This window comes from Jaculus jaculus, chromosome 5 (genome assembly GCF_020740685.1).
Source record: "Jaculus jaculus isolate mJacJac1 chromosome 5, mJacJac1.mat.Y.cur, whole genome shotgun sequence".
NCBI lineage: Eukaryota > Metazoa > Chordata > Mammalia > Rodentia > Dipodidae > Jaculus > Jaculus jaculus.
Window position 1 is genome coordinate 128,344,613 of NC_059106.1, and position 27,088 is coordinate 128,371,700.

General features: G+C 40.9%; 1 protein-coding gene across 1 annotated transcript in view; it reads left to right on the forward strand.

Moving 5' to 3' along the window:
* Atp13a4 (ATPase 13A4) overlaps window positions 1–27,088 on the forward strand; it is a 138,769-nt gene that overhangs the window by 22,333 nt on the left and 89,348 nt on the right. The window contains exon 2 of the mRNA XM_004654257.2: window positions 18,160–18,333. Coding sequence (XP_004654314.2) covers window positions 18,160–18,333 — 174 coding nt within the window. The remainder of the gene's footprint in view (window positions 1–18,159; window positions 18,334–27,088) is intronic.

Genomic DNA, 27,088 nt, shown 5'->3' on the forward strand with positions numbered 1-27,088 from the left:
TTATTGCTAAGCCATCTCTCCAGCCCAACACCTGTATTTTAATCAATGCATTTAGTCTATTTATATTTGATGTAATTAGTAATATCCTAAGATTTATGACTGAACTTTTGTTTCCTCTTTGTCCTCTCTGTTTTATTATTTTTGGATTGTCTTTTTTTCTGCCTTTCTGTAGGTTCCTTGAATAATTTGTAGAAGTCCATTTTGATTTGTGTCTCTTACTTTTGAAAAATGTGTGTGTGTGTGTGTGTGTGTGTGTGTGTGTGTGTGTGTGTCTATGTGTATATGGCATGTACATGCTAGAGTGTGCTTGGAGGTCAGAGAACAACTTTGGGATGTTGGGGCTGTCATTCCACATTGCTTTTGAGAGAGGATTTCTCTTGTTGTTTTGCTGATGCATGTGTGCCAGTCTAGCTGACCCTCAAGCTTTGGGATTTTCCTGCCATCACCTCCCACTGCCACTAGTTTGTTGGAATTACAGACATGTGTGCCACTTTGCATCCAACTTTACAGGGTGCTATGTATTAAACTTGGTTCACTAACTTGTTAGCAAGTGCCTTTATTCACTGAGTCATCCCCCTAGCCCCTATGTCTGTTCCTTTTCTCTATAGCTGTATACATTTCTGTCATAGTAGTTGCTTTAACACATCATATCAATTTACAGATATTATCTCTTTATCAGATTGTGAAGCTTAGAAAACAATCATTTCATCCTTTTACATTCACCCTTTATAATTGTCTTAAACTATTTACATTTATTTAAATCCATGCCATTTTAGAGTATATTTTATAATCATTTAATTTTTGGTGTACCATCAAAAAGCACAGAAAGAGGAGAGGTTTCATTAGGTTTTTGGTACCAAACAGTAATTCCCTTCTATGGAGCAGACCTCAAGTCCAATCAGAGAACAGTTGGTTTCCTCCAAAACAGACAGGCCACCATTGTGCTAGTTGGTATATTTATCGTTGCTTATGGGGGTCATTTTATATTCAAACCACCAGGTTGCAGTTACTTCTCATTGCTGGAACAAACACCAATCATAAGTAGCTTATGTAAGGAAAGGGTTTATTTCAGACTTACAGTTTCTAGGGGAAGCTTCTTCCTAGCAGAAGAAGCCAGCCCACCTCATCATACATCCACAGCAGCAGAGAGAATGACAACAAGAAACAGCAAGCATGAGCTGACTCTGCACACATAGTAGGCTAAACTCAATATCTTCCCAGAGACACATTTCCTATAGCAGGGCTTTGCCTGTTGCAGACTAAGTAAGAAACTTAATCACAAACATCTCAGGCTATGGGGACATTGCATTCAAACCATGATACACCACAATATTATTTAATTCTCATATAAACCACTTGGCAGAAGAAACAAAACATGTAGAAATGAAAATGTTTACTTTTCTGTATTAATTGGCAGTTTTCAAATGCCTCTATGACAAGAGACAGCTAAAACACTGATTAAGAAATGCCCTGGTTCTTTGATCCTATCCTAGGAAATTTAGGGTGGTAGCTTAGGAAACTGTATTTTTTAATAAGGGTCCATGCAATTTTAAGGTATGTGGTGGGTGGTACCAACTTTAGGTCCATTGGTGCAGACATGGTTTGAAGATAGGAGTTGCATGACCACTGAGCAATGAATATTTTTTTCACAGTGGGAAGATAATTGATAAATTTTAGAAAACTGTTTCTAGTATTTGGCTTGGGTGGGAAATTGCAACTTTTTGCACTCCTGTCTTTTTACTTCAAAGTAAAGCACATGGTAGTTTTAATATATATACTCCAATAGATTCAGGAGTTTCAGTAAAGCTTCTTGAATTTCTAGCTACCTGGCTGGAGGGGGTGTCACTAGGCAGATCCTAGGGTCCAGGTCTAAGGTGTGGGGATGGATATGGAATTCCAGTCTGAAGATATTCCAAGTGCTTGGAGGTCTTCCTGGGATTCTGAAATGTGCTTGCCTGAGCTGCTGGTGGTGGTGTTGGCTTTTTTTCTCTCTCTCTGCTTGGTTTTGTAAAAGAGGGTCAACTTCTTCTGCCTATGTAATGTCCACTGAATCTATAAGCTTTAAATAAATTTCCTTCTTCCCATGGTTATGCCTGGTTTGGAAGTTCATCCAAGTAACATGAAGTTGTTTGCTACAGAATTGGTACCAGGAGTAGGGTTGCTGAGATGAATTTGGCCATGTGGATTTTGGTCTTTTGGAATTTTGTTTTGGAGGAATGGGCATGTACTTGGCACTTACAATTGTAGACACCTTCTTGATTGAGAAAACAAGTAATTATGGCCTATTCTGATGTTATTTTGAAGATACTAAGTAGAAATAGGATTGTATTTGAAGGTTTGGCTTATGAACTTTCTAAGTGGAAGGAAAGACTGTAGAAAACCTTGTTTAAACCGGGCTACTTGAAGAAAGGCTGACTATGTTCTGCTGCCCATGTTCAGAGAGTTTGATCAAGATTAATTTGTAGTGGACTGATGTGCTTGACTAAGGATATGGGAATGAGAGATTTAAGATTTTAAGCTGGAAAAAATTCAAGCAAGTTTAAAATTTACAGGCACAGAGACTGGTTTTCATTTACTGAAACTACTACTGTCAAACACATTATCAGTCTTAAAGAAGATGGCCTGACTACTTTATATTAAAACAATGTAGAGAATACTGAGGTGATCCCACTCCAGAAATATTAAACAGTAAGAATTCACTTTTTTGAAAGGAGATCTGAAAGGACAGAACTTCTCTTCAAGATCATGCTTTATTTTGTTCCCGAATTAAACATATGGCTGTGTTCTACACACCTGGTATTGGTTTTAGAAGCATGAAAACCAAATGAAGTGGGTGAAGTGCACATGGTTCCAAGAGCTGCTATTGAGATGTGGCTTGAGGAAGGGTGTGGTGACCCTTATAGCCAGGAAAATTCATTGGAAGGTGGACTGTGGTTTTCATGGGGACCAAAAGATGTTTTGTATATACCACAACTGTGCAGGGGCTACCATGGAGGCTGCTGGCCAGGGATGGAAGTTTTCCCTGGCTATTCATTTCAACTGGAGTGGTAGCATTGGAAAATCCAGAGACTGTCAGTCACTGATTATGATATTTGACTTGAACTGCAGATGTTTGATATTTGTTTGATGGTTGTTGAGTTTGCATTGTTCCAGTCTCTCCTTGTTATGCCTTATGCCAATTGAAAATGTTCACTCAGTACCTTTATATGTTGAAAGTATATAACTTGTTTTGATTTTACAGGACTCACAGTTATGCGACAATCTTAAATCTCGGATGAGACTTAGGACTTTGGGACTATCTTAAGTTGATAAACACTATGGGAACCTTTAAATTTAGACTGAACACAATTTACAATGTGAGATGCTTATGAATCTATTGGCGGCTAGGGGTGAAATGTGGTAGTTTGAGTAGATGTCTCTCAATAGATTCAGGAGTTTTATTAAAGCTTCTTGGATTTCCAGCTACTTGGCTGAAGGAGGTGTCACTGGTGGATGGTAGGGACCAGCCCTAAGATGTGAGGGTAGATTTGGGATTCCAGTCTAAAGAACTGAAAGTGCTTAAGCTTTGCCCATTCCTGAAGTGTGCTTGCCTGTGCTGCTGCTGCTGGTGTCTGGCTTTTTTCTCTCCCTCTGTTTGGTCCTAAAAATAAAGGCCAACTTCTGCCATTATGGAACTTCTCCTGGATCTGTAACCTCAAATAAATTACTGTCTCCCATAACTATGCCTGGTTTGGAAGTTCATCCCAGCAATCTGAAGCTGTCTGTTACAAAGCAGTTCCTTCTGAAAGAAGCAGTGACTTCTAAAAAGGTGAATCCATCAAGATGGCTGTAGCCCTCTTTATTTATACTCTAGCAAATATCATAGCATCCAGTTTTTCTTACTTTATACAAGGCCTAAGCCTTATGAACTGAACAGTGTAATAGTTTCCTTCAGCTTGGATTCTGTAGAGATCTCAGGGAGATAAACAATTCCTGCCTCAAAGACCCAATACTCTAATAGAAGAAGCATGCATTTTATTCAACTAATTCAGATACAAGTTGCAATGTCAATTGGTTCAACTAGTGTAGTAGACAGGATGGAGGTTCTGAAAATATTAGCAAAAAGAACTCTCATTTAACACAACAATCCCATCACTGGGCATATATCCAAAGAGAATGAAGTCATTATATTGAAAACACATCTGCACTCACTGTCATGTTTGCTGCACCACTTTTCAAAGTGATTAAATAATGGAACCAAGTAAGTGACCATCAACTGACAAATGGATACAGAAAATGTGTTACACATGTCATGATGCTGTGAAGCCACAAAAAGATGACTTCTGCCACTTATGACTCTGTAGGTAAATGGAGACATAATTATGTTAAGTGAAATCAACCAGGCCCAGGTAATAAGATAAATTCCACATATACTCACTCATGTGAAAGCTAAAGAAAAGTTCATCTAGAAATAGAAGGAGGATAGTGGTTAGCAGAGGTTGGGAAGGGAGTGAGTGAGGGAGATTTGAGAAGGCTTTATGAATAGGTAGAAAAATAGATGGAGAATTAAGTGTTCATGTTTTATAGCATCCATGCCAGTAGTCACTGTAGTTAATAATTCGTTGTATCTTTCAAACTACCTGAAAGATAGGATCTTGAATATTTTCAATGTGGACAAATGATAAATGTTCGAGGTGATGGATATGCTAATTAACCTGATCTAACCATTGACTATTATATACATGTGTAACATTTTCACATGGTACCTTATTAGTATGCACAATTATTAGCTGTCACCTGAAGAGCCCCCACAAGTTCTAGGTAAGATTGTGTGGTTGTTTCAACTTGTATCACTGTGACAAGATACCTAAGCCAAACAATTCAAAGGGGAAAGCTTTTTTTAATTTATTGACTTTTTTTTAAATAAAAAAGTTGTACTCTTATACCTCGCCTCCTGCCACTATTCTACTGACAGTCCTCCTCAGCATGGTCAGTGGTACTCACTGTGGGGTCCTAAAGGCTTTAGTTCATCTTTGTCTATGTGCATGTGGGGGGGGGGAGCAGAGGGTAGGGCCATGGTACCCCAGGCTAATCCCACTCACCCTGAGGCTCTTACTGTCTTTCCACCTCTTTTGCACTGTTCCTATAGCCTTGGTGGGCATGTTAGAGATCCGCTTTAATGTCGAGTTCTCTGTAACCTCTGTATCTCTGTCCTGATGAAGTTTGAGGGACCACATTGTCTGTCACCATCTCCCAGGAACTGGCTTTTAGGCTAGCCATGAGAGAGCAGTACTCATGCCACTGCTTCCACTGGAAATGACTTCTGGTTCCAGGCAAATGAGGTGGAGGTGACCCGCCACCTCTCTCCCCCGACACCCTTCAGGGTCCTCCTCTGTGGGGTTGTTGAGACTCACTGTGGGGTCACGAAGGCCTCCTATGTCAGGTGCTGTGCCTCCAGGTCTCCTACGTACTCTGTGGCTCTTCCAGTCTTTCCACCCCTGCTTCTGCAACGTTTCTTGAGCCACAGTGAGCCTGCAAGTAGCCTGATTTAATGTTGCATTTTCTGTGACCTCTGGGCTTCTGCTTTGATTGGCCATGTTGGCTGTTGCCATCCTGGCGTCTGTTGTCCAGCTAACAGTGAGAGTCTTATTTGTGTCTCTGCTTCCCCTTCAGAGTCCCCTGGGGCCTGCGTGGTATGTTAGACGTAATGCACAGTCGGCTGTCTTTTCTTGTTGTGTTGGTGGATCTTGGATTTCCTCAGTATTATCTGCCATCTGTAAAATAAAACAGATTCTCCAACCAAGAGTGAGAGCAGGTTGGATTAAGTGGGATATTTGACTATTAATTTTTAAAAATTTTATACATATGTATATATAATTTTTTATTTTTAAAAAATTAATTAATTTTAAAAATTAATTAATCAATTAATTAATTGCAAGCAGAGAGAGATAGAGAGGAGATACAGACAAAAAAATATAGAATGTGTACACCAGGGCTTCTAGCCCCTGCAAAGGAACTCCTAGATGTATGTACCACTTTATACATCTGGCTTTACGTGAGTACTAGAGATTGAAACTCAGGTCATTAGCCTTTGCAGGCAAGTGCCTTAACCATTAAGACAATTTTACATCCCTGCAGATTTTTAAAATGTAGATTATAATCTTATATTCCTTCCTTATATTCCTGTTTTCCATTCTCCCGAGGGCTCTCCTCAGTAGGGTCTTTGGTATTTGCTGTGGGGCAATTAGGGCCTCTATTAGATTCTGGGTGGGGGTATACCTTAGGGTATTTCTATCCACCCTTTGGCTCTTACAATCTTTCTGCCCCTATTCCCATAATCATCCCTGAGCCTTGGATGTGTTAGTCATTTGATTTTTGGTGTTGAGTTCTCTGTAGCCTCTGTATATCTGTTATGATGTGATTCAGTTCACTATTGTTTGTTGTTATTTCCCTGGAGGCAGTTGTCAGTATAGCATTGGGAGCAATACTCATGTTGCTGCTTCTTTGGAGGCTTCTCTTGGACCCTGGTACAGTCTTGGACCAGTTGGGACAATTGGTCACACTAGTAGGGATATGAATTTGGATGTCTCTAGCAGTTTGAACAACTTCAGAGGTGGAACAAGACTCCATGATGAATATGGGGAGATCAGTGACTGAGTTAATAAGGCAGTAGAAAAAGAGATGGAGCACAGGAAACCAACAGACATCTAGAAGGCAATCAATAGATCTTTGACTAATTAGATGTTTGGACTAGGAGGAGAGAATTGAAGGAAATTTCTAGATTTCTGAGTCACACAACTGGATGTGTAATGGTGTGTGGTGATTCAGAGAGGAGGGCACAGGTAATAAGTTGGATTTCAATCTTGTGATTAATTCTGACTCAGGAGGTATCATGGAACAAGTTGCATCTGAATAGTGTTATTATTTTTTATTTATTTATTTAATTATTTGACAGAGAAAGAGGGAGAGAGAGGGGAAGAAAGAGAGAGAGAATGAATGGGCACACCAGGGCCTCCATCCACTGCAAACAAACTTCAGATGTGTCCACCCCCTTCTGCATCTGGCTAACGTGGGTCCTGGGGAATCCAATCTTGGTCTTTTGACTTTGCAGGTAAATGCCTTGACTGTTAAACCATCCCTCCAGCCCTGTTTTGTTAGTTTTTGAGACAAGTTCTCATTAGGTAGCCTAGGGTGACTTGGAGCTCATAATCTTCCTGACTTAGTTTCCTAATTGTTGGGGTTATAAGCATGTTCAGCATGTACTCCTCTGAACAGTACTTTCAAAGATTGCTAAGACATATTTATTTATTTATTTTCTGAGATAAACAAATAAATTTGGAATGGGGGTTGGAAAAATAAAACAAGTAGCAATGACAATAACAAAAAACTTGTTTAAAAGAGCATTGAGGTAGGCAGTGCTCAAAAGACAGGAAGCAAGAGAACTCCTGTTAGGCGCAGTTTTGCCCAGTTGTACTCTGATTAGACATAGGAAATGAGAGAAGGGACAGGAATCGTGATGCTACACATGCAGGAAAAAGCAAAATTGCCTGACATGTTGCAGGTCGCCCTGGGGTTCTTACTGGAGTGCTCAGAGAGGTGTTTATCCCTCTGTCTTCAAACAGTTTGACACACTTACCTGATCTGCACCAGGCAAATATTATCATTTAGAAAGTTAGAGATAAGGGCATTTGGAGATGCAAAGGATGATGTGGGAGGGTGTGGCTGGGAGCTACTTCAGAGAGGGTGGGGAGGTAAGCTGAGATTTGAATGCTGTGTGTGTGGGAGCGGTCAGTGTGTTCAGGGATCGTGAGCAATGAGCCATGCATCTTAAGTAGTTTTCCCCTCAGAATATGAGCTTATGCTTGAATGACACGTTCACAATCTGTATCCTATTGCATTCTTATGTGGCTATAAAAATGTAGTTATTTATTGACATAGGTGTGTGTGTATGTGTACATGGATGTGCCAGGGTCCCTCATGTCACTTTTTTGTGTTGGCTTTCCGTGGATGTTGGGAAATTGGATCCAGGCCACAGACTTTGCAAGCCTTGTCCCACATCATAACAGGTTTTTTTTTTTTTTAAGTCTGTATTGCTGCCTTTGGGTTTTTTAGATGGGGTTAGTGGCTTCCAGAAGATTAACAAACACATGGCCAAACCACGTCCTACATCAGGTGCTTGAGCTGTAAGTGGGCAGCCTTTTCTCCTCGGCTCTGTGCGGGTCTTGGTCAGCACCCAGGGCAGCGAGCAAGGTGCCAGGATGGCGACAGTCTCATACTGCTATGTCTGTGCTACGAGTTTCTTACACCTCTTAGATATCGGGCTTTCGTTTTTTCCTTCCTTTCTGTTTTCACATTTTGGATACCAAATATGTAGATTCCCCCCACCCCCGACATGAACCAGTTCTCAAATGAATATCTACAGCTCATTTTGATGAGCTGATGTTAGCTACCCTGACTTAGTTTCTGACGCCACAGGCTTGTTGGTCCAGTCTGGTAAGACTGTTCCCACTTGGGAGACCAGTTTGTAGCATCAGGTCTCCTAGCTCCCCTTGCATGGGTCTGAATTGGGTACAAAGACAAGTGGTTTCTCTATATCCTAATCACCTTTCTGTTTGATAATAAGCTAGAGTGGGGCACAAAACTTTGGAAAACACTTTACTTATTGTTTCTGGCTTATTGCAAAGGAACAAGTGAGCAGCCCGATGAAGCCATATGTACTGGGAGGCCTGAAAGGGTCCTTAGCTCAGGACCCCTGTCCCGTGGAGCTGGGGTCCAATACTCTTCCAGTGCCCACATGTGATTATCAGTGCTGGAGCTCTCTGATCCTATCATTTAAAGGCTCTTATTGAGGTCCCAGGATTGATTTCGAACTGAATCTCTTAGCCTGGCTTTTGGAATTCTCCTGAAGTTGCAAAAGGACCAATAGTTCAAACCTTCAGGCCACAAGCTCCCATCCTGAAGCTGCTTAGAAGCCCACCAAGAGTAACCTCAGGCTCTGCTAAGCCTGTGTTTGTATCTTAGCACAAGCTCAGGTGTGGCTGAGAATCGCTCAATAATCACAAAATATGCTTCTTTAGTGAATGACAGGAGTTTTTTTTTTTTTTAAGTCATGAACTGGGAACTAAGATTACAAGTAGTCCTAAGTATGCCAAATATATCCTGACAAGAGAAGTTTCAGTTTCAGCATCATGAGAGAGAGGGGGAGAGATAGAAAGGGGGGGGGGGAGCGCCTAGCGCCTAGCGCCTAGAAAACACCTCTTGCCCAAGATGACCAGCTCAAGATATTAGAATGCTGTCTGTAGGAGCCACTGTCTGGCTTGGCTTTGGGTGGAGTTCCTCTTCCCTGTTCCTTCTCAGTCTGCAGTTTGAAGCTTGTGAAAAACCTGTTTAAGAGGAACTCGAGAACTTGTCTGGGCAGCACATCCATTAACCCAAATGTGAACAATCAGCAAGTATTCAAGCTCTGTCCCCTGGGACACCTGCTGAAGAGAATATCAGAGAGCTGAGGTGCTGAGGAGGAGGAAGTATCTTTATGACAGGCAGGCTTGTTAGGTCAAAAGTTTTAATTAAGAGGGGACTTAGCCTTGTTACTAACCAGCTGGGTGACTGTGGGAGTGTCCCCTGATCTCTTTGAACCATGCCTTTCTTATTCTGACCCACGGCTGATAATGTCATCTTCATAGTGTTATAAGAATGAAAGCATTATAGGGGACAATGTATATTTAAAGTGATGTGAGTTAGGGTCATAGGAAATGTGTTTTCATGACCTTCAGGTCAAGTTTGTGTTAACAATTGTCCACAGAGTAGAGTATCACCACCTTGTCTTCTGCCAAAGGGTGGGATGGGCTACTTTTCTGCCAGCTAACAGGAGTGACAAGAAGAGTGCCCATGGTCCTGGCTGACAGCATCCTGGGCTAAAAAAAGGAAACTGGTTAATTCAAAGAAATTAAATCCCCAAGCACAACCATCCATTTTGCCCACTACCATAGTTAAACTATTGTCCCACTGGAACGTCTGCAGGCAGTGACCTTTGCCCTGACTCTGCCTTAGAATGCTACCTTAATGGAAAGTATGAGAGGTCTACCCTATGGCTGTAGACCAGGAAAGATATAATTGTAGTTTTTAAGGATTTAGCAAATTTTCTTTTGACTAACCATTGGTTAGAATAGGGTATTCATCTAACAGTTCCAAAGGTGACATAAAGTTGCTTTTGGGGGGGGATATTTTTGGTGAGAGAAATGGACAGGGCCTTACTATGAAGGCCAGACTGTACTTGAACTCACAATCTTCTTGCTTTAGCCTTCCCAGTGCTGGGATTAGAGTTGCGTATGTGCTGCTTCCCAGCTCCAAAGCCGAGTTTTCTAACTATGACCGAGTGGGTCACTTGTGACACTACAGTATACTAGCCCACCTATAATATGTGAAACCAACATTTTGTCCTCAAACATATGCTGTGTTTCCAGACTCTGCACCTCTGCTGAAGGCTAGTTCTATACTCGAAGTCCTCTTTCTCTTATCCTTGTTTTCCAATTACTGAAATTCTAAAATACCGAGAAAACCAATTTTCTCCAAGTCACTTTCAAGAAGCAATTCTTCTGGAAGGCGCTTGCTAATTATAATCTCAGTAGGATCTCTTCATCATCTGAAACTAATTTCTTCCTTTGTGCTTTTCATATGGCACTTCATATTTCTTGGTCCCGAATTATAGTTCTTTTTAAATTCATAATTTCTCCCATTACTCCTTTGAGGGTAATAAATTTATCTTTAGCAGACATACCTTACCTATGGCCTTAGACATAGTAGACAATTTTAATTGAACTTAAGCAAAGATACTTTCAAGAGCATGTCCCAGAGATAACAGCATGAAAACATTTCTATGATCATTCTTGGTTCTGAGGTCTGATACTATTATTGCTTTTCATGACAATCCTGTGAAGAACGGGTGTGGTAAGAGACACTGGGAGTTCGTAACCAGAGAAGTGGCATTCCAAGGTGGAGAATGAGAGAGAAGTGGCATTCCAAGGTGGAGAATGAGAGAGAAGTGGCATTCCAAGGTGGAGAATGAGAGAGGGGTGACATTCCAAAGCGGGAGGTGGAATTGGGTTAATTGAACTTGCAACTGGAGCATGGGAGACTGTAAGGCTGGCGAGGGCATGGTGAATTCAAGGAACTAGAAATAGTTCTCATGGGTTGGGCAGAGTGAGGTACTTGGGAAATGGCCCAACAGAGGTCAGAAAGGGAGGCTGGAAGGGGAAGCCATGTGGACAAGGTGCTTTCTCTCCTGGCCCCTCACTGGGTAGATCTGCAGGGTGACTGGGCTGCGTTGTGACCACTACAGAGTGGTAGTAGTTGGTTTTGTCACTTTGGTGATACCCGAGTCAGGCTCTTGATGAAGGAAAACAGGTTTATTTGGTTCATTGTTTTGGAGGCTGGAAGTCTAAACAACATTGTAGAGACTCAGAAGAGGGCCCTATGATGGTAACATGGGGTGCATGAAAAGGGCTTTCATCTCCCACCTGGGACTAACCGGATTGGCCCATCTTTGCTCTGTTTCCAAAATCAAATGAGAATGGGTAGGTTCAGGGTTGTAGTATAGCCATAGAAAAAATTCACATCATGACATAGGAAACCAGAGAAGGCTCTGAAATGAGGCTCAGGCTTTTACAACAACCGTTTTTGCACGATGCATCCCAGAAGACCAGGATTCCCTTCTGAGGTCATACCCCTGGTGGCATAAGGATGTCTCATTGTCTCACCTGCTAAAGATGTCCACACATTCTAATCCCCCCCTCAGGTTCCAAGTTCTCACTATGTGAGCCTTTGGGAGGGCACAAACAATATCCAAACCATAGCAGTGTTCAGTGGGCATTGGTGTGAATCCTTTCTCTCCATAAATCCTAAAATCAAAACATTTTAATTGTCTGGTGTGGAGGATGGTGGCTTAGGCACTAGGACTAATGATCAACTTAAGTTAGATGGGGGAAAATAAATGCCTGAAACATGGGTTTTCAGCACTGGCACTACTTGGCACAGATCAGTTTTCATTATCAAGCATGGGAGAAGCTGTCTCTGCATTGTAGAGTATGACACATCACGCTTGGCTTCTGGTGCCAGAAGCAACTTGTACTCATTTGAGCGTGACTAAAAATAAATATTCAAATATTCCCTGGGAGCCCAGAAACACTCCTGGAAGGAAACCATGGACTTGTTGATGAGGATTTAACTCCTCCTGTCAATGAGAGAAGAAATAGAAGCAGACATGTGGCCTTAGGGTTAGGGAAAAGGACAGCCTGGCCAGGACAGTGGGCAGTGGGAGAGCCCCTGCTCCCTTAGAGAGGATCTCTCTTCTCACTCTGATTGGCAATTTTTGTCTTTCTCTTCCCAGAACCTCACAAACTCATAATTAGGTTGTCCATGTCCTTTGGTTCACGACACATTCGCATCATTTGTTCTTGTTGTTCGGGATCAACCTAGTGGTGAACCCACCACCAGAAATATTATTATGTAGTCCATATTGGCCTTGAACTTATGATTCTCCTGCCTCAGCTTACAGATGAGTGCCACCATATCTGACTGCTTTTTCACTTTATAATCTATGATTCTCTACCTCACTGTCACAGCTCAGCCATTGTCCCACATCATCATGAGCTCATCATTTTTTCTATCTGTCTGTCTGTCTATCTATCTATCTATCTATCTATCTATCTATCTATCTATCTATCTATCTATCTATCTATTTATCTATCTATCTATCTATCATTATTATTAGCTATCATCTATCTCTCATTATCCATCATTATCTATCTATCATTATGTATCATCTATTTATCTCTTATCATTATCTATCTATGTATCTATCTATCTATCTGGATGTTTATATATCTAACTAGTATCTAGATATTTCCTAAAATGCTTTAAGTTTTACTTGTTTTTAGATTTATCAAAAGGTGATAAGGTGCTACAGTCCTTTACACTAACTGTTTTAACTATTCTCTGAATAAAAGCCATCCATCCTGCTCCATATTCCTGGGGATCACGTGTTTGAGGTGTGACATGAAAAGTCTCTTTGTATCGACAGATGGCAGCACACCATCTTTACTCACGACGTGGTCTGGATTGGTTTGTACATGTCTTTTTGTGCTCACTAGCTGATTCTCACCCTGTATGAATCAATGGATAATATTTGCATGTTTTGATTTCCTCCTCCTCTTCTTCTTCTTTTTCTTTTTGAGGTAGAGTCTTGCTCTAACTCAGGCTGACCTGGAATTCACTAGGTAGTCTCAGGTTGGCCTTGAATTCACAGTGATCCTCCTACCTTGGCCTCCTGAGGAGGAGTGCTGGGATTAAAGGCATGTACTACCACGCCTGACATTTATTTCTTTTAAAAACACAGAAATAATAACTTTCATGTGAAAATAGCTAGAGGACAATTTAAAATTTTAAGAACTATTCAGCCAGCCAACAAAAAACCCCATCTTCATTCACTACCTTTCTGAAGGACTCTTATGGTCAGCCTACCTCTGAGGACCATTTCCCCACTAATCACCCTCCAGCCAAAGAGAGAGCAAGGAGGAAGAGCTGCCAGTTATACTAAGGTCGTTGTTGCTGCTGTTTTAAATGTAAATGCCAATGCCACATTGATTTAGACGCCTAGGAAATTCTTCTTTTACTAAAGAGTGGCAAATGAAGAATTATTATGGCCGAGATTTTAATAAGTGGAGTGAAGGGAAGCAGTGATGTAAATTGCATTCATTTCACAAAAGTTGCTGTAATACATGAAAATTACAGTGATGCATTCTTTTCACACCCAACATTTGAAAATAAAGGAAAAGGGATTATCTTCAGGGAGGTAAACTTTTGAAAACTAGAATCTTTAAAAACTTTCAAATGTCTAATGAAGCCTGTAGAGAAATACAAAATTGTCTTAAAGAGACTAAGTGGCTCTCAGGCTAACATGATTTGACTATAATTTGATTGAATGAATTGATGTGTGTAAAGAAAGCACATAACAATCAGGCTGAGAGATGGTTGTGGAAGATTCCAGAGCCCATTTTTCTTTTTTGAGGTAGGGTCTCATTCTAGTCCAGGCTGACCTGGAATTCACTTTGTATTCTCAGGCTGGCCTTGAACTCATGGTGATCCTCCTACCTCTGCCTCCCAAGTGCTGGGATTAAAGGCGAGCACCACCATGCCCGGCTTCAGAGCCCATTTTAAGTGCTCCACTTGTATTTGGCTCCACTGGCAATACAGTTATGAATGTTGAGCTAGTGCTGCTGGAGAGAGACTGTGCTCTTAGTGTGGACAGCCATATTTCCCCGCTTGGCCTGACAGTGGCATCCATTTATTTTATATTTATTTGTTTATTTATTTATTGGTATGCCTAGTCTCTGAGACCTGCTGACCCTGTGTCTTCCCTACTGGAGGAACCCGCTGGCAGGTTCTGGGACTCAAGGGCTGAAAGCCACTTTAAGGATGTGGTGGGCCCTCACACAATGACACTGTTCTAGGTTCTGGGATCCAAAGGCTGGGAGTCATTCTAGGGATGTGATGGGCCTTTACACAATGACACTGTTCTAGAAAGCTTCTTTCGAGAGAGCCACCGTGTCGCTTCAGTTGTCCCTTTCGCCTGTACCTCCACATTCCCAGCACCACAAAGTGTTTGCCTGTGCCAGGTTCCAAGTCAAAGTACTGGGAGTAAATCCTGAAAGACCTTGACTGGGCCTCGTGAGCTCTCTAGAGCAAGTCTTTGCAGAGGGCCCTAAGGCTCCCTGACTTACCTGTGGAGTTTGTGTGTTTGTGTTCCTGCGTGTTCTTCTGAGAAGTTCTGTAGATTCTCACCTTCTGCTGACCTTCTATCGGCTGAGAAATGTAAACCATGGCTTTTGAGAGCATAGGTTTGAAGTCCTTAGGGATGTGAAGTACCTGGATGTCCAGGAACAGAGGTAGGGGAAGAAGCTGTGTGGGAGAATAAAAAGAGGTGACACTGTGTTGCTCTGTAATGTGCATTGCTTGGTGTGACTTTAATTATTTGCATAATATTCTCCTGATGTTTTTCTAATGTTCTATGTCTTTGGCTCATTTTTTGTGGAAGTGAGAATAGGTGGGACAGGTAGCAGGGAGAGTTCTGCCACGCATATTCAAAGGACATAGAAGGCACTCCATAAATATAAGAAGTAATTGCTATAAGATGATAATAATGTTGTCATGCTAATTTTTGCAATTTAAACCCAATATCTGTTAGTAGTGTCTGCAATGCAATTCCCTTCAATTGAGTAAAATTCAAGTCACTTCAATAAGCAATAATTGACCATGCCTTGTGCACATATTTTCATTCTTTCTACAGAAAATTTATCAATGTGTCATGGCTCATGAGCCAGTAAGTAGAGTTGCAGTGTCCACCAGCCTGAGAGCAGGAAGCTTCTAGAGCCACCCTGTACCTTCACAGGAGAGATTTGCTTGGTTTGCCTGGGACACTCTGGTGGGCTCCTGTTACTCAGTATTATTTTTATAAAATCTTAAAAATTTGATTAATTAATTTATTTGAGAGAGAGAGAGAGAGAGAATGAGAATGGGTGGGCCAGGGACTCTAGCCACTGCAAATGTACTCCAGATGGGTAGTGAGAATCAAACCTGGTCCTTAGGCTCCACAGGCACATAAATGCCTTAACCACCAAGCCATCTCTCCAGCCCTTCAGTGTTATTAAGAGCACCACATTCAGATGACAATTCATATGGCCACCCTTCTATGAACCATCTCATTGTTCTTTGTTTAATCTTACATGTTTGGTCTCTTTCTCCCTCTAAACTAGTGAGCTCCTTGAGGCTAGAGACATTATCTCATTTATTTGGGCATAGCACATTTCTCTGGGTATAGCCTGCTATTCGTCTAACATGGAAGAACTGTTCTTAAATTAAGCTGAAATTAAAGACAGTGGAGAAAACATTTAGAGCAAAGATGGTCACTTCCCATTATTTCTTATGTGCTGCAAATGTTTATACTGGAGGCCCAGCTTTGAATTTGTATGGACATTGTGTCTTGGAAAACTTATTTAATCTTTTTTAACTAGATGGGAGAATATGTGTAAAGTGCTTAGTGAAGGATTTTTAAATGTCCAATAAATGCTAGCTGCTAGCATGTTATCAATAATAAATAGTTACTAGTAATTGTTCTTATACATACCAACTGAGTTTCCGCTTTCTAAATTGAAGAATAGAGATAATAATATCTGCTTACTTTATTTTGCAAATGAACGTGAGAATACTTTGGAAACTAAAGAGCTCTCACTGCATAGCCTATCAAGAATACATGCTAACAGAGATTCGCAATATAGAACAGAGTAACTGACTGTTGATACAAGCTTTTTTTGGTGTTAGTGTGCATAAACATGTGTGGGATTGCAGGTATGTTTGTGCCACAGGGCATGTGTGGAGGTTAGAGGATAGCTTCAAGCGTTGGCTCTTGCCTTCTACCTTGCTTGAGGCAGGGTCTCTTGTTCACCACTGCAAATGCCATTCTAGCTTGCCTGTAAGCTTCCCGGTAATTCCCCATGTCTCTGCCACTTCCACAGCACAATATAAGGAAACTTTTAAATACATATCTTTAAAAGGTGATGGAATGACCAGGTTGGAGAGTAGAAGAGAATTTGTGCCAACCATGTCAGCCAGCCAAGTGCATGGGAAAGATGGTGGGTGAACTTAGGACAGATAGACCTGGCAGTGCGGGACTGACAGAACATCACTGCAGGCTGCAAGCAGGAAGAGAGCAGGTCCAGCCTTGGAAGCTGGGAAGAAGTAGCTTGAGCGTGGAGCAGGAGGGTGCTTGTGCCAGGGTAGATTTCGACACTACAAAATAAATAGATCATTTCATAAGTTATACTGAGTGTAGATAATATTTAAGATGTCATTCAGCACTGACATGTGTTGCTAATGGTAGGGTGGCATCTAATTGTTGTATATGAGAAGGCTTTGATCCAAGGGTCAGAGAAGCTTTTCTGCTAGTCATTGTTGAGTGAGAGAGAGAGGCTGGTGGTGGTAGTTTGATGTCCAGCGACACTGCTGTTGTAACATGTGGACCTAGCAAGAGCAGAACCAATTATACTAGGAACTCTTATTTTTTTTTAATTATTATTTATTTATTTATTTGAGAGCGACAGACACAGAGAGAAAGACAGATAGAGGGAGAGAGAGAGAATGGGCATGCCAGGGCTTCCAGCCTCTGCAAACGAACTCCAGACGCGTGCGCCCCCTTGTGCATCTGGCTAACGTGGGACCTGGGGAACCAAGCCTCGAACCGGGGTCCTTAGGCTTCACAGGCAAGCGCTTAACCGCTAAGCCATCTCTCCAGCCCGGAACTCTTATTTTTTAAATTAAAAACTTATATTTTTTATTTATTTATTTGAAAGAGAGAAAGAGGCAGAGAGAGAATGGGTGTGCCAGGGCCTCTAGCCACTGCAAAGGAACTCCAGACACACGAGTCACCTTGTGCATCTGGCTTTATATGGGTATTGGGGGATCGAACCTGGGTCCTTACGCTTCACAAGCAAGTGCCTTAATGATCATGCCATCTGTTCAGTCCGACACTAGCCATTCTTGAATCTGACTGCTTATTAACCAGGGGCTAAGTTTTCACACCTATGTCAGGGTGTTGGGATCAAGTTACTGTAATAGCAGAAGCAGGAGCAGCAGGAGCAGGAGGTGGAAATGTTGCTGTGGCACTTACAGTCAATCATTTCAACCACACAGCGATCATGCACCATCACTACCCCCGTATTATGAGTGACAGCATAAGGAATAGAGACGCTTCAAGCTTACAGCTCATCTACCAACCGACAGCACTAATCTCTAAACCTGAAGTGTCTTTTTTTTTGTTTGCTTTTTGAGGTAGGGTCTTGTTCTAGCCTAGGCTGACTTGGAATTCACTATGTAGTCTCACTTGGCCTTGAACTCACAGTGATCCTCTTACCTTTGCCTCACAAATGCTGGGAATAAAGGCGTGTGCCAGTACACTGGGCTTGAGAATGTGCTTTTAACCAGAAAATTCTACTCCCTCTCATTTGAGGGAAATCCCTTGACCCTCATCAGCTTCTTTACTCTCTGCCTCCATTTAATCCCTAAAATCAGTGTATTATTTCAATTATGGTTTACTAACCAGTATTTGGCAATGCTCTGATTCGGTTTCAGGAAATATTTGGCTATCGAACTCAAGGCTGTCGGCAAGCACTTTGCCTCGCTGGATCCATCTTCTCATTTGGAATCCTTCCCTTAGTGTTTTACTGGAGACCAGCATGGCACATATGGGCAAGCTGTGTCCCGTGTTCCTTGCAAGAAGCAGATGTCGTGTTACTGCGGACAACAGTAAGTGAGCACCTGTTGTTGGAGCTGGTCCTGTTCCCATGAACATTGTGCTGTTGAATGGCTGGGGATATGTGTACAAATCAGGTGGCAGGTCGATATTCCACCACAGTCTTGCATCTACCCAGAATTCAGTCATATATATGTATATATAAAATTATGTATATATACATACATACATATATACATACATACATACATACATACATACATACATATATATATGGCTGCCCTGTAAAATAAATCTTATATAATATATATATGTATAAATCTCACTCTCTCTATATCTGTCTATCTATCTATCTATCTATCTATCTATCTATCTATCTATGTATCTATGTATCGAGATTTATTTTACAGGGCAGTCTTTTTTAACATTGTGGCTTCTGTTAATGTGAGAACCAAGGATAATCTCATTATTGCTGAAAATAATGGGTAGTGTGAAATAGTTAAGCCAGCCTATATGCTACAAAATTCTTATAGATCCTTGTCTGCCAGTCTGATGTTTTCATGTCTATGCCACTGGAGTGATTCAGGAGGAAGGGATGGGAAAGTTGGGAAGGAGGTGGGGAGTGTCCCTCTGAGGAGGCTCTGAGGAGGAGATTGTCTCCCCCTGCTGATTTGAAAGAGTCAGGATTGTCAATGGGAATGTGTTACATTCTGTAGAAATACTAGGTGAAGACGCAGCAATGTTGTTGCCCAAGGTCATTGCCTCTCTCTATTTCAAGGCTATGGCTTTAGATGTGACTCTCTGCGTATTTACTCTATGTCCCCACGACACTTGTGGTATGTGGGGCACAGGCATCATTACCCACAGGACGATGAGATGCACAAGGGAAGGGACTTTCAAACTTGTTAACTGCTCCCCGCCCAGCTCCTTCTTGAGTAGGGGTTCCATAAATATGGGGTGACTGATAGGCCACCCTTGATATTCTGGCTACAGCGAGGAATGCTCTCTGGGAGGATTCCCTTCTGGCTAACTTCCCCTGGGATTCTAACAAGGCACCAGAGTAACTGATGCAGAATGACAGCCAGTTTTGATAAACCAGCCCCTGTTGAATGCTTTTATTATTATTGTGATCTTTCCAGATTGATGTTTTATTTATGTAGCAAAAGGGAAGATTAGCAGCAGATTTTATAACAGGCCCAACAAAACAAAATAAAACATTAAAATGCCTGAAACTGAAATTTACAATCTAACAGCTTAGACTAACTTTCATGGAAACTGAGAATTTGATAAAGTTTGTTTTGAATACCTTATTCTGGATCCTGGTTCCTTAAAAAGAAACTGCTTAACCCATGAATCATATGAATGGTAGATGTGGGGCCACCCTCAAGTCCTACTGTAGTTAAGTTAGAAATCCTTGGAGGATAAACTTCTAGACTTTAAGAAAGCTTTGGAAAAATTTTACTTTTTGACAACTTCATACATGTGTATGTTGTATTTTGATCATACATACCTCAATTGTCCCTTTCTACTCAAGCTGAATCCTTTCTTCTTCCCAAGGCTTACTCATGACTTCACCACTGATGTCAATGATTCCCCTTCCCCCAGCATCCATTAACGGCCATGAGCCTCTCCTGCGCGCATGGAGGGGTGCTGACTGCTATCTTGTGAAAGCCTTATTCAGATCACTACAGCTGCTGTGAGTTCCAGAGCACAACGGCCATGTCGTGTCCAGGCTGAGTTCCACAGCACTCCTTTCCATGCTCCAGCTCTTATGCTCCTCCCACTCCCCTCTTCTGAAATGTTCCCCGAGCCCTGGGCAGGGTGACAGAGGCGTCTCATTCAGGGCTGAACAGTAGTCACTCATTCTCAGTATTCTGATGAGCTTTAAGTCTGCCCAGTAGTTATCAGCAGCAAAAAGAAGTTTTTCTGACCAAAGGTTAGAACAGCACTAATCTATGGGTAAAGCCATAAATATTTAGAGGATAATTTATTGGGTATAATATATCAATTTATTCAAATAACAGTAGTAGCTTCCTTCTAAGAAGCCTAGGACTTACCTGGCCATAGGCTTTTGACTTGGTTTTCAGTGGCAAGCATGAATTCCTGGAGCAGCCCTCAAATCCGAGCAGAGAGCAGTTGGTTACTCCCATAACCCTCTTACCACTATTGCACCAGTGTTCACATCAAAGCAAGAGAACATTGTGCAGTAAGTACAACTCATTGATGATACTGAGAGAGAGATTCTGTGAAGTACACTTGAGGAAGGCCCACAGAATGTATGGTACAGAAAAGTGCCTGGTATTTACTGTACAGAACATTTCTTCATTTGAAGAATGAATAGGTAGAGTCCTGGAAAAGTGGTGCAATTTACCTTAGCTCATATGTAAGTGTGGGAATAAACTGGGAGCCCAGTTCTTCTGTCTTCTACCTTCTTGTCTAGGACTGTTCCTACTGAACACTTCTTAGGCCAGTGGTTCTCAAATCTCAACTGGCATCAGAATAATCTAGAAAGCCTGTTAACACAAATTGCTGGGCTCACTTCTTAGAGTTGCTAACTCACCAGATTTGGATTCGGACCCAACAATTTACATTTTTATTAGGTTCTCATTTGACGTTAGTGATTCCTGTAGGGGATCAAACATGGAAAAAAATTGTTATCAGTTATCTATTAGGTCACTTGGTCCTGGTGAATGGAATAGAGACCTGGACATTTGGGTTATGGCTTAGTCTGTAGATGTTCATGTATTATCAAGAGGGATAATCCAAGTTGTAGAGCTGGCCTTCCCTTACATAACCTACGTGTCTTGCTGGGGCAAGGGTAGAGTAGGTAAACATTTGGGATGCTTTCTTATGGTGTTTGGGAAGAATGCAGAGCCCTTCATGTGCTAGGCAAATACTCTGCAGCTGAGTTCCATCTCCAGCCTGGGATTTTTTTTTTTTTTTTTCATACAGATACATTCCACATGAATCTCAGAGCCTATGAGGTTCTTACCTTGCAGCACGGGAAGAATTTAGCTTTATTCTGCAGGAACTGATGTCTAGTTCCTATGAGTTCCCAGAGGGTGGCATTTGGTGGCAGCAGAAGCAGAGTCTCAGAAGCAGAGAAGCCACCTTCCTTTCACAATGAAATGCCAGGCTGTAGTTCTGAAGATGCCAGTCTCTGATGTTGCTGTCAGAGCGAAGGTATAGGTGGAAATAAAGCAAATGGTGGTGAGAAAATGGGGTGAGGAGGAAGGATAGTGAAAAAAATGGGGAGGCAAGGGAGGTTTGAAAGACAAAAGGAAGAAAAGAGAGAGAAAACACTCTAAGAGTGAAAGGCCGCAGCAGTGTCAACACAAGGGCAGACGGCGCCTTGTGGGATTCGGAGTCAGTGGACTGGCCTCTCGTCTTGCCACTGGAAGTTTGTTCTTCAAGTTTCAGGACCTGGGCTACTCCACTTGCAAAATGGGGTTAGGAAAATACATATTTTTTTCTTAGGATTATGGCAGGCTGAGATGGATTACGGATGCAAAAACCGTTTTCAAACTATGAAATAAAATATAAAAGAACATGCACACACACATGTGCTATTGTGCAAGAACCTCCCAGAGCCTTCTGCGTAGAAGAAAGCGCTCACAGTGCACTCATGTCCAGTGGCACTGCTCCTCTGACGGTGTGCTCCCCGCACCACCCAGCTCAGGCAATCCCCATGATGGGAAGGGTTTGCTGAGAATGGGACTCCCAAGCCCACGCTGTCCTCCCCCCATTTTGCCACTGGAATATACTGGAAAAACTCAGAAAAGCACCGGTACATGCTTTTCTGCATCCCTCTATCTTGCCCCTTTCTTTCTTCTCTTTCTTTAAAAATATTTTATTTATTGGAGGAAGAGAGAGAGAGAGTTGCTCTTTTTTGTACATCAGTGAGAGTCTACCAAGCCCCTCCCATTACCCCTCCAGAACTAATCAGAGCAGCCTCAGCTCCCTTCAATCTTGCTTTTTCCATCTTGATTTCAACTTTAATTTTTAATTACCTGCTCTTGTGTGTCACTTTAAATGGATTTTCTATGCCAGAGACTCTTCAAATGAATGAGCTTCTAAATTAGTCTTTATGTAATTAGACAAGAACTCAATTATCTCAAACATTCTTGCTATGTGAGACTTAGATAAAGACATGCTCTGAGCAGTGGTAGTTTAAAAGTCTGTTGCAAGGTTATTGCATTAACACGAAAACTTAGAAAAGATTGTATTGAATGATATTGCAAGTGCTGAACTGTACCAGCATTCTATTATGGAAGAGTGGGTGACTCCTATCTGTAAGTGTGTGGCAGAGACCTGTTCTTCAACTTATTAAAAAATCAATGTTTAACATTTATCATCAATCTCACACTGGTAAGATTATAGATTCTTATCATAGATACTGATTAGCTAGTCATTTGTTAACATAACTTGCTGAAAATCTTTGATCTTCAGTTTAGTTTTGGGTCTTCTTTCCTTATTAAGCAGCACCAAACACGAGATTTTCATCTTTCACCAAAAGCTAAAGGTAATCACATTTTCATTTTACAAATTATCAAGTGGCATTTTATTCATTATTCATCTATTTCTGAATTTTAACCAATATATGCAGCAAAGCTACATTTCTATGCAAATGTATCATTTACATTCATTGATAGTCTGAATGAAATCTCCTGATGATTTCCATAGCTTCCATCTTTGTCAGAATTGCAAACATATTTTCCCTTCATTGTCATTATATGTCACATAATGTCTGAGCTCCGTGACCTGCAGAAGAGAGCTTTGAGACCATCAAATCTGAGGCCTGATTCAAGGCGCTTCACCAGGCTGTTCCAAGAGGCAGCATTTCACTTCACTGTCAATTAAAGATGTTGTGTTACCTCAAAAATGTGGGAACTCTGAAAATAGGCCATCAGTTGGCACCCTGCAGTCCACTAGAAGTCTCTCTAGCCAATAGCACTCATGTTTACTGATCTCTTCTCTCGTCCCCCTTCCTTCTCTGCAGTGCGATCTCTCAAGCATAGCATCAGCACCATGCTTGGTTTTGTCCTTGCTTTATATCCATCCATCCATCCATCCACCCATCTATCCACAGTTAATTCATTCATTTATTTATTCATCGACAATTTACTCACTCAATAAGTATTTATCATGACTCCAATCAGGTATCAGACATCATAGACTATGAACAAAACAGATAGGAATACTGTCCTTACAACTTCACATTCTAGTGAGAAGTCTCTCTCATGCACACATTCTCTATTGAATAGATTCTAAGAAGGTGTTCTATACTGTTCAGTAAAAATTCCTCATTTCTCCACCACAAATAACCTGCTCTATTATGTCTTTATTGCCTTTGTTGATTCATTCTCTGCTCTGGTTTCAGAAGCAGTTAATTACCTACCTGCATTCTCTCTGAACTTTGTGTTTTCATTTCTGGCTATTGGGTTTTTCTTGTAGTCTGCCTTGTATTAATTAGCACACTACTTCCTTTTCAATTTGTCATATAGCATGCCTTTCATTATTTTATTTAATTGTCATAATAATCTTGGAAAATGGTCATTATCATCTCCATCTTATGTATGAGGGTAGAGAGAGAATATGGGCCTGGAATTCCCTCCCTTTGTTTCTCTTTCCCCCTGAGCTACATGAGCACCATTGATGCTAGACACAGGGCTGTTTTGTGGGCAAGAGTGTATTGGAGGGAATGTGAAGAAATGTAACAAAGAAAGGATTCATAGAGTTCTTCAGATTTCTACACAGAGAAATGTGAAAATCTAACTACTAAAAAGATTTTATTTTTATTTTTATTTTTTGGTTTTTTGAGGTAGAGTCTCACTCTGGCTCAGGCTGACCTGGAATTAACTATGTAGTCTCAGGGTGGCCTCGAACTCATGGCAATCTTCCTAACTCTTCCTCCTGAGTGCTGGGATTAAAGGCGTGCACCACCACGCCCGGCCTAAAAAGATTCTTTAGGAAACATTCATGGTTATGGTAGAGTAAAACCAAACAAAAAACAAGTCAAATTCAGGAAACTTCCAAAACTATTAGTCAAAAAGTGACAGTGGCCTATGGGAAGAGGTACCTAGGGAGTGGTCCAGGTAGAGGAAATATTGTGGGCAAAGAACTTGAAGAAAAGTTTTCTGACCCTCTGAGTCCTAGTTTTTTTTCTCACTAAGCTACATTAATTTTATAGTTTTCTTTCTGTTGGATTATAAGCTTTTTGAAGACAATGCTTGGTAACTTATATTTTTTCCTCTCTAGCACCTAGCATGTGGCTGGAGCAGGTGCTCAGTATTTATTTTATTCAACTAACTAAATAGAATTGGAGCCATAATGAAAAGTTTGATTATTCTCACTAGGTACTTTAGTTCAAGATACCAAAGTTGCCTGTAATCAGGAAAGTGGGAGAATACAGCATATGTCTTTCTGAGGTACACATTCTGTCTTTTGAAACCCACTCTCCATTTTAACTTGAATTTCACTAAAAGTCCACAAGACTTTCTTCATACAGCTTATAAGCTAATGTTTACTTTTCCAGGTCAGCAACATTGGGAATACATCAGGTGTAGATATTAAGAATATCAATGAATCTGGCTAAGAGGTGAAAAGAGAAGAAAAGAGACTTTTATATAAGGAGAATGTTATTTTGCCTAAATGACATGTGTACAAATGTAGGACAGTATCTTGGAGGAGCCTAAGATGAAAGCTGTTGCTACTTTATTGATGGAGATTATCTTTTGAAAAAGTGTTTTATTTGGGCTGGAGAAATGGCGTAGCCATTAAGGCATTTGATTGTGAAGGCTGAAGACCCCAGTTCGATTGCCCAGGACCCACTTAAGCCAGAAGCACAAGTGGGCACATGAATCTGGAGTTTGTTTGCAGTGGCTAGAGGCCTTGGTGTGCCCATTCTCTCTTTCTCTGTATCTGCCTCTTCCTCTTTCTCAAATAAATAAATGAATAAAATATTTTATTTATAAAAATTTATTACTAATATATACTATAAAAAATTAAATAATACAAAAATAAAAAATACAAAAAGTAAAAAATATATAATATAATATGTAATATATATTATGTACATATAATATATAAATATGTATAAATAAAAATAATAAATAAAATATAATAATTTATTAATAATAAATAAAATATTTTATTTATTTGAGAGAGAGAGAGAGCGAGAAAGGATAGTTGCACCAAATTCTGTAGCACAGCAAACGAACTCCAGACACATGTGCCTCCTTGTGCATCTGACTTATGTGAGTCCTGGGGAATCAAACTTGGGTCCTTTGGCTATTCAGGCAAGCCCCTTAACTGCTAAGTCGTCTCTGCAGCCCCATGGGGATTACCTTAAGGTGAAACACCTTAGGCAGAAATCACCATTATAGATTCAAATGAGCCCATTTCTAAGAAAAAAGTGCTCATTTTGTGGTGTCTCTTTGGAACTCTACAATGGACTATTATTAGTTTTTTGTTAAAGCAAGCTCATAAGTGTGTGTGTGTGTGTGTGTGTGTGTGTGTACTAAACTACAGCACAAGAGAAGTCATGGATGTGAGGTGAACACAATACTGCTTTTAAGTTCCAAGGGTTGAAGTGCTTATAGGCAAAAATTGGAATAAGGTTCAAAATGTGCAAGGCTACAGGAAATGAAAAAGGCCCAGCTTTGTTGGGTGTGGTGGAGCACGCCTTTAATCCCAGCACTCGAGAGGCAGAGGTAGGAGGATCACCATGAGTTCAAGGCCACCCTGAGACTACATAGTTAATTTTAGGTCAGCCTGGGCCAGAGTGAAACTCTACCTTAAAAAACAAAACAAAACAAAACAAAAAAGTAAAAGTAAAAAGGTCCAGCTTCTTCTATTTGCCTGCCCAAGTCAAATTGTATGTATGCATGCCATTTTTAAAACACACTCATATTGTTTTGAAACCTAGTCTTTTAGATTTAAAGCACTGATTTTTGTTAACAAGGAAGTAAAGCTTATTCAATTAATGTGTCAGTAGTCCAGATCTGATAGACAAATCTTTTGGACTATTCACATTATGAGCCAATTATTCATTAAAGTAGTGGCAACTTTGACACATGTAAGTATTTCACAGATGATTAGCTGCTCAGAGAGCTGGAAAAACAAACTAAGGTGGAAGAAGCTATTTCCAGGGGAAGATGCTGCTTCTCCAAAAGGAAAAACAAATACTTTGAAAAATTCTAAAGACTCCTCAAAGAGAAAACCAGTTCCTATTACAGAAAGATCTCAGCACTGATATGTTGTAAATGATGAGGCTCAGAGTTGTATGACAAAGAGCCCTGCTGTGTCCCTGCTATGGACCAGACACTGACCATGGACATTGTGGAGTATTTCATTTATGCCTTCAGACATCCATAGCAGGCAGCATTATTATCCTTACTTTTCCAGGTCCAGGTACAGAATATTAGTCTCAGAGCATTGCCAGGCATTTGGAGCAGAGATCTAGGATCTGTGTCTCAGATCCACATAATACAATGACAAACTGAGAAATGAGAAAAGTCATATTACCTAAAGTGACCACTTCAAGAATTTCCCTCCATTCCTTTACTTTTTTCCCTTAAAATGTATAGTGAGAGTCACTACCTTACTTTAACAAACATGGTTGTCAAACTGTATTATCTGTTTTATTTTGCCTACAGAGTACTGCTTTGAGTTCAACAAGAGCTATGAGCTACTAGGCTAGGGAGTAAAGGCAGTAATAGGAAATGAGCTTCAAACCCTTGGTTTAGTCACTACAGGCTATAAAATGTTGAAGGTATATAGATGGATTGCAGTTTTTAATACCTGAAC